At 35.5% G+C, this 6,589-nt stretch overlaps 1 protein-coding gene across 1 annotated transcript in view; it reads right to left on the reverse strand.

Annotated features, from left to right (window-relative positions):
* The window catches only part of LOC113808429 (carcinine transporter), a 6,707-nt gene extending 225 nt beyond the window's left edge, over positions 1 to 6,482 (reverse strand). The window contains exons 1-6 of the mRNA XM_070140337.1: positions 6,329 to 6,482; positions 4,479 to 4,647; positions 1,851 to 2,078; positions 1,372 to 1,583; positions 1,039 to 1,223; positions 1 to 710 (exon numbers count right to left, since the gene is read on the reverse strand). The exon at positions 1 to 710 is cut by the window's left edge and continues 225 nt beyond it. Of these exons, the coding sequence (XP_069996438.1) occupies positions 432 to 710; positions 1,039 to 1,223; positions 1,372 to 1,583; positions 1,851 to 2,078; positions 4,479 to 4,647; positions 6,329 to 6,449 (1,194 nt within the window). The 5' untranslated portion in view covers positions 6,450 to 6,482 and the 3' untranslated portion in view covers positions 1 to 431. The remainder of the gene's footprint in view (positions 711 to 1,038; positions 1,224 to 1,371; positions 1,584 to 1,850; positions 2,079 to 4,478; positions 4,648 to 6,328) is intronic.
* Positions 6,483 to 6,589: the final 107 nt, after the last annotated feature.

Raw genomic sequence — 6,589 nt, forward strand, 5'->3', positions numbered from 1 at the left:
CCTAAGATCCTGTTTAGAACATGCATAAAAACTGGTGTTTGCCCTTGACATAGAAAGCAAATATATTTCACTGGGCTATTTATAAATAGAATACAAGTTTGCAAGTGCAATACTGAATCCCCTAAATATATTTCACTGGACTATTTATAAATAGAATACAAGCTTGCAAGTGCAATAGTGAATCCCCCAAGACTGTATTACATAAAAGGGGTATTTTTTATTAGTGTTACTGACTGTCGTGTCAGTTTACACCATATCACCAATAAGTATTGTAATAATATATGCATTTATATTTTGCACCTCACTATGATTATCAACTAAATTATAATGATATATAGCATTTAACATGCAGCTAATGATTACTGTTTTGATTTATTTTAATTTTCTTTAACACTTTCTCCACAAGTAATAAAAAGATATAGATATATACATCAGTCATCTTTACCATTCGTGTTCGAAATATTAATCTCGGAATGTGCCAAGTTTACTTCACCTCTGAGCCTTGAGGTCTCATTCACAACAACTTTTTTTGTGCACGGCCGCTTTCCCTTGTAAGAGAAGTATTTCTCAGACGCGAGGAAGGTGTTAGCATCCATCAAGGACTGTGGGAGATCAGCATCTAAGGTCTCTGGGAGAAAGGAACTACACAGGAAGCCAAGAGTGCCAATGGAGAATAAGATGACGTATGGAATCCAAGGATTGCGATCAGCCTGGAAAATAGTATAACATCAGATAGTGTCTTTTATTATTTTGAGCACTTATGTTGTCTGAGTTTTGCTTTCAGCTGCTGAATAGCCAGAAAGACTGACACTGATTACTGAATCAAGATGTTGCTTTGTGACTTCATTAATAAATCAGCTCTTAAAACTTTTAACACACACACACACACACACAAACTGACAATATACAGTATATGAAAATGGAATCTTCAGTCATTATTATTTATATTCTGTTGAAATTATAATATGTTAATCCATAATATATTCTCGGTCCTGATACACATGTCCACATAATAGAAATGCTCTTAAGCAATCTCACCAAAAATGCAATATAGGGTGCAGTAGTTCCAAAGGTTGATGCAACAAGGGATGACAATCCTGTCCCAGCAGCTCGGTGAGTTGTAGGATAAATTTCTGCACACTGAATGTATACCACCAGGTAGCTCATAGTGATGAATAGTTTGCTCAGGATATGTATGGAGATGTTAAGCCACACAGCACTATCTGGTTGTTAAGTGTAAAAATATTTGTAAATAACATATAAACTTTGATATGTATGGTTATTTTCATTTCAAAAAGAATTTTTTCAAAATATATTAAAGGAATACATATAATAAGATTACATTATAAAAAAAAGGGCTCATGTTCTTACTCAAGGTAAAAATTGCAATGACAGCACATACTGATGCCATGAGAAAACAGCCGGCCTCTGTCCATCGTCTTCCTATGTAAGAAGCCCCCCACCAAGCCAAGACAGTTGAGGGAAGCTCAGTTATACTAAGCAAGAAAAAGTTGATGAACTCATTGCCACTCATGTTGGTCGTATTATAAGACAGGCCGTAGTAGAAGAGGTTATTACAAGTGCTGAAAAAAAGAAAGAAAGAGAAAAAAATCTTTATATATACATGTATGTGACTACCATTTATAAATGAAATAGCATCAAATGTTAACTTCATTCTGTGAAAGAAAAACAATTTTAGAAAGAAAAAAATATATATCTAAACTATAATACAATATCCAGCAGATTATTTTTATTTCATACAATAATGTAGGTTTATACTGGGTATATAACTGTGACCATACCCTGCTGATACAAAAAAACAAATAAAATAAGTTATCAGAGACACTTACTAGTTTACTGTCAGCAGTAGAGTCCTCATTCTAACTTTGGAGTATTTGAAGAGTTGAATGAAGCCGTAGTTCTTCTCCGTATTATGAGTATTGGCAAGAACCTGGACTGTCTCCTCGAGTTTTTCAGGTACTGGACGTCCATTACGTTGAGCAATTGTCCTTAACAGATCTACCGTTTCCTTTAAGCGATTGCAAGACAGGAGCCATCGAGGGGACTCTGGTAGGAACCTGAGTTGAGAATCATGGTCAGATGTATAATTTTCATATATACATTATATTTTTAAGATTAGTGAGATATAATGTTTGTATAAAGAACAGGAAATACAAGTCAGTCATCCAGATAAATAAAATTAAAAGGAAAATAGCTAACATAAATTTCATATTCACATATATATCTACATCTATCTCTCTATCATCTATCTATCTATCTATCTATATATATGTATGTATATATATACATATATATTTACATATATATATATATGGAAATTTGTCTGATAAACAAAAGACGACCAATAGATGGTGACGTCACTCCGGAATTCTTTTCCGATGGCCGTATTTTTGTTATCTTGTACGGCTGTGGATGGTTTGAGGCAAAGGAAACGTGTTTAAAACAGTAATGAGATATTTCCCCATGTCCAAATAAATAAAACATGAAAACTGCTGAAACCATCCCACCGTCCTGGTATGAACGCACATCATGTGGCAGACTGTTACTGTTACTGTAATATAATATTTATCCGTTTATGATAGTGTATGATCTATTTTATTATTTATAGCCGTTTTCTTTATCATCTGATGTTTGGAGAACGGCAGAAATGCTGCTACGGAAAAGCGGGTAGCCTTATGGTAATATCTATTCATAGTACGGTTTTTCACTTCTACACCTAACAGTTCAGCTGGTGTTACATGTCAATGTCAGTTTATAAAATGATCCACAGACTAAGTTTCATCTAAACTAAACCTCCTCGTAGGCTTAAGATGAGACTATTGATATAAGACATGTGATGCCCGGAACTGAACGCACGACTTAGCCGCATTGTGTAAAATTTCTCTGAAGAAATTGAATAAGGATCTGCAACGGCTAAAGGTTAATGAATGTGAGACGGGCCTAAAAGCCCTTAAATGCTTCACTGAACTGCATAAACTGCCAGCGGGAACCGGCTTGCACATTGTAGTTTGCGCGTGTATGTGACAAGTTTCTGTAACTGCACAAAACCCGCGCGAGGCCTGACTTAATGCAGTCAGTTTATTACACGCGCCTAGTTTAAGCGTGCGTGGGGTAGCCTCACATGTTTACTCCTTGCTGATCCGGCCGTCGAGGTGTAAACATTTACGAGATGACAGCCAGTATAGAAAAAATGCTAGAATTGATCGAAGTCTATCAAGTATACCCTTGTTTGTGGGGAGTTGAGAATAATAGTAATCACAGAGAAATGGGAATTCTTCATGAGAACAAAACAGATAATAGATAGAGAAGGGGGGCACATTTTTTTTTTTTTTTTTTTTTTTTTTTGCCGGCTATCCAACAAAGTTCATTCAGATCGAAATACGATATTGACAGATTATGATTTTTTTTAATGTACATTATTGTTTCTTCTTTTGATGATCATAAGCTCCTGTAAGGGCTAGGGAAACATATTATTAAGACATCACCTATTATCATCATCCTCTTAGAATGAGCAAATTAGCACAGCCGAACTGAGAAATGTAAAGGCAAAAAGTACGTGCAGTTCAAATGAGCGTCTTTGGGGCCCTTCAGAAAACATGAAGAATATTGTATGCTAGTCTTCCTCAGTTTTATGGATTATTCACCATGATAATCGTTTAAAGTGGCATAATAACACCAAAGCCGAAGTGAGGTCTGGTTAACATATCGCCTGCTATGCTTTGTTTTCATCTTAAACACTGCGATTAAAAATTTTCACTGGGTTGGGGTAAACAGACACATGAACTGTAGTAGCGCTAGTTAATGAAACAGCAACTTGGACAGTAGCTCAAAATTGCGCAGAATCATGTAGGTCTACATTAATAGGATGACATTTTGCCTCACTCTCCTTCTCTCAGTGACCCACTTGTTCACTCCAACGTTACCCACCCTCCAAATATGTTCAAGTGTCTTTGTCTTGAAAATAAAGAAAAACATCTTCCAGTCGAGATTTCGGCAGCGAGATACGAAAGCAACAATTAATTAATAAATCACTTCGTAATTTGATCCAGTTCGTCATACCCCCCCTCCCCCTCGCCCATCGTACGGTTCGTACACTCATGAAAATTATGAAAAAAATAGTAAAATGGTTGACCCCTCCCACCCACACCTCGCGCCATCACCCTCCCTCCCCCAGTAACCCCCTTCCAACGGGTAGGTAAGCAGAGAGAGAGACAGAGACAGAGACAGAGACAGAGACAGAGACAGAGACAGAGACAGAGACAGAGACAGAGACAGAGACAGAGAGAGAAGGAGAGGGAGAGAGACAGAGACAGAGACAGAGACAGAGACAGAGACAGAGACAGAGAAGGAGAAGGAGAGGGAGAGGGGGAGAGAGAGAGAGAGAGAGAGAACAACGAAAACACCCTCCCACCCCCTCTTACCACCCAAACACACCATCCACGAACGCCCTGACTCACCACCAAGCCAACACGGAGACGAAGGAGGGGACGGTGGTGATGAGGCCCAGGGTGAACCAATCTCTCGAAAGCCAAGCGATGAGTGGCAGGAAACTCATGCCGAAGGTCCACAGGATGAAGGTGGTGGAGGAGATCCTGGTTCTCCAACCCGGGGAGACTTGCTCCAACACTGCAGGTGGAGGAGGTGGAGGTGGATTATTAGTAGTGAAATTATTATTTTGAGATGATGATTATTGTTATATCATCGCCATATTGATAATCGTTATTGTTATATCATCGCCATACTAATAATTATTATCATTATAATGACTATTATTATTATTATTATTATTATTATTATTATTATTATTATTATTATTATTATCAGTACCATCATTATCATTATCATTATCGTCTTCATCATCATTACCATTACCATTACTATCATTATTATTACTACCACAATCGTTACAATCGTAACTACGATATTTTTCACTCATGACAACGATGTTCTGGAGTGATTGAGTGATTAAATGATTGTTATTCATGTTTGTTTTTGTTTTTTAAATATGGATGGACTATGTTTTGTTTCGTTGCGTTATGTTGGAATTCAAATATCTACGAGAAAGAAAAATTCGGTGCAAGCAAAAATGATCCTTGTTGCGACTCAAGACTTTTTAAGATCGGCGCCACTGAGAGCATTTGCGTGTTTTCCAATCTGGACTACTACTACTATTACAATTACTACTTTTAATGCTGCTACTACTACAATTACTACTACTATTACTACTACTACTACTACAATTACTACTATTACTACTGCTACTATTACAATTACTACTACTATTACTACTACTACTACTACAATTACTATCAATACTACTACTACAATTACTACTATAACTACTACTACTACAATTACTACTATAACTACTACTACTACTACTACTACTACTACTACTACTACTACAATTACTATTAATACAACTATTACCACAGTTACTACTATCACTACTACTACTACAATAACTACTACTACTACAATTACTACTATTACTACTACAATTTCTACTATTACTATTACTTCAATTACTACTACTACTACAGTTACTAATATTACTACAACTACAATTACTACTACTATAATTACTACTACTACTACTACAATTACTTCTATTACTACTACAATTATTACTATTACTACTACTACTACTACTACAATTACTATTACTACTACTACTACTACAATTACTATTATTATTACTACTACTACTACCATTACTACATTATTACTACTACAATTACTTATATTACTACTACTACTGCTACAATTACTACTATTACTACTACTACTACTACTACAATTACTATTATTATTACTACTACTACTGCAATTACTTCTATTTCTACTACTACTACTATTACTACAATTACTACTATTACTACTTCTACTACTACAAGCACTAAACTACAACTACTACAATCGCTGCTGCTTCTGATATTAGTACTATTCCTATTGTTACTACTGCTGCTAGTATTATTGCCATAACCTCTACTACTGATAATAATAATGATGATTATAATAATATTATTATTATTAATAACAATGATGATGATAATACTAATTCATATTATACTGATTAATATCAATAGTAATAATAATAATGCTTAGTCGCCGAAATTTCTACTCTCTCCATAAAAGCAAGTTATTGGTTTATTTCAAATGTTTTCCAACTACTTCCTCTATACCACATTTTATTATAAAAAAAAGAAAAAGTGAAAAAAAAGACAAAATACAAAACAGAGGAAGCATCTTTAAGACCTAGCTAAGCAACATCTACCCGAAACACGCAACAGCAACACATAAGTACCGATGATATACGAGAGTTCCAGAATCGGCGGGTACGAAGTCGAAGCCAAGAACATCGTGATCATGATCCACTCGTAACTCGTCACGTACAATCGCACCAATCCGAACACGGTGTACATCATCGCAGCTACCACGAACACAGGACGGCGACCGTGGCTGTCAAAAAAATATATATATTGCATTTATTATTATCAAGAGTAGTCATTATCGATGGCACTGTTATTGTCAATGTTATTATCATTTTCAATATTATCATTTTTAT

Source organism: Penaeus vannamei, chromosome 26, assembly GCF_042767895.1.
Source record: "Penaeus vannamei isolate JL-2024 chromosome 26, ASM4276789v1, whole genome shotgun sequence".
Classification (NCBI taxonomy): domain Eukaryota; kingdom Metazoa; phylum Arthropoda; class Malacostraca; order Decapoda; family Penaeidae; genus Penaeus; species Penaeus vannamei.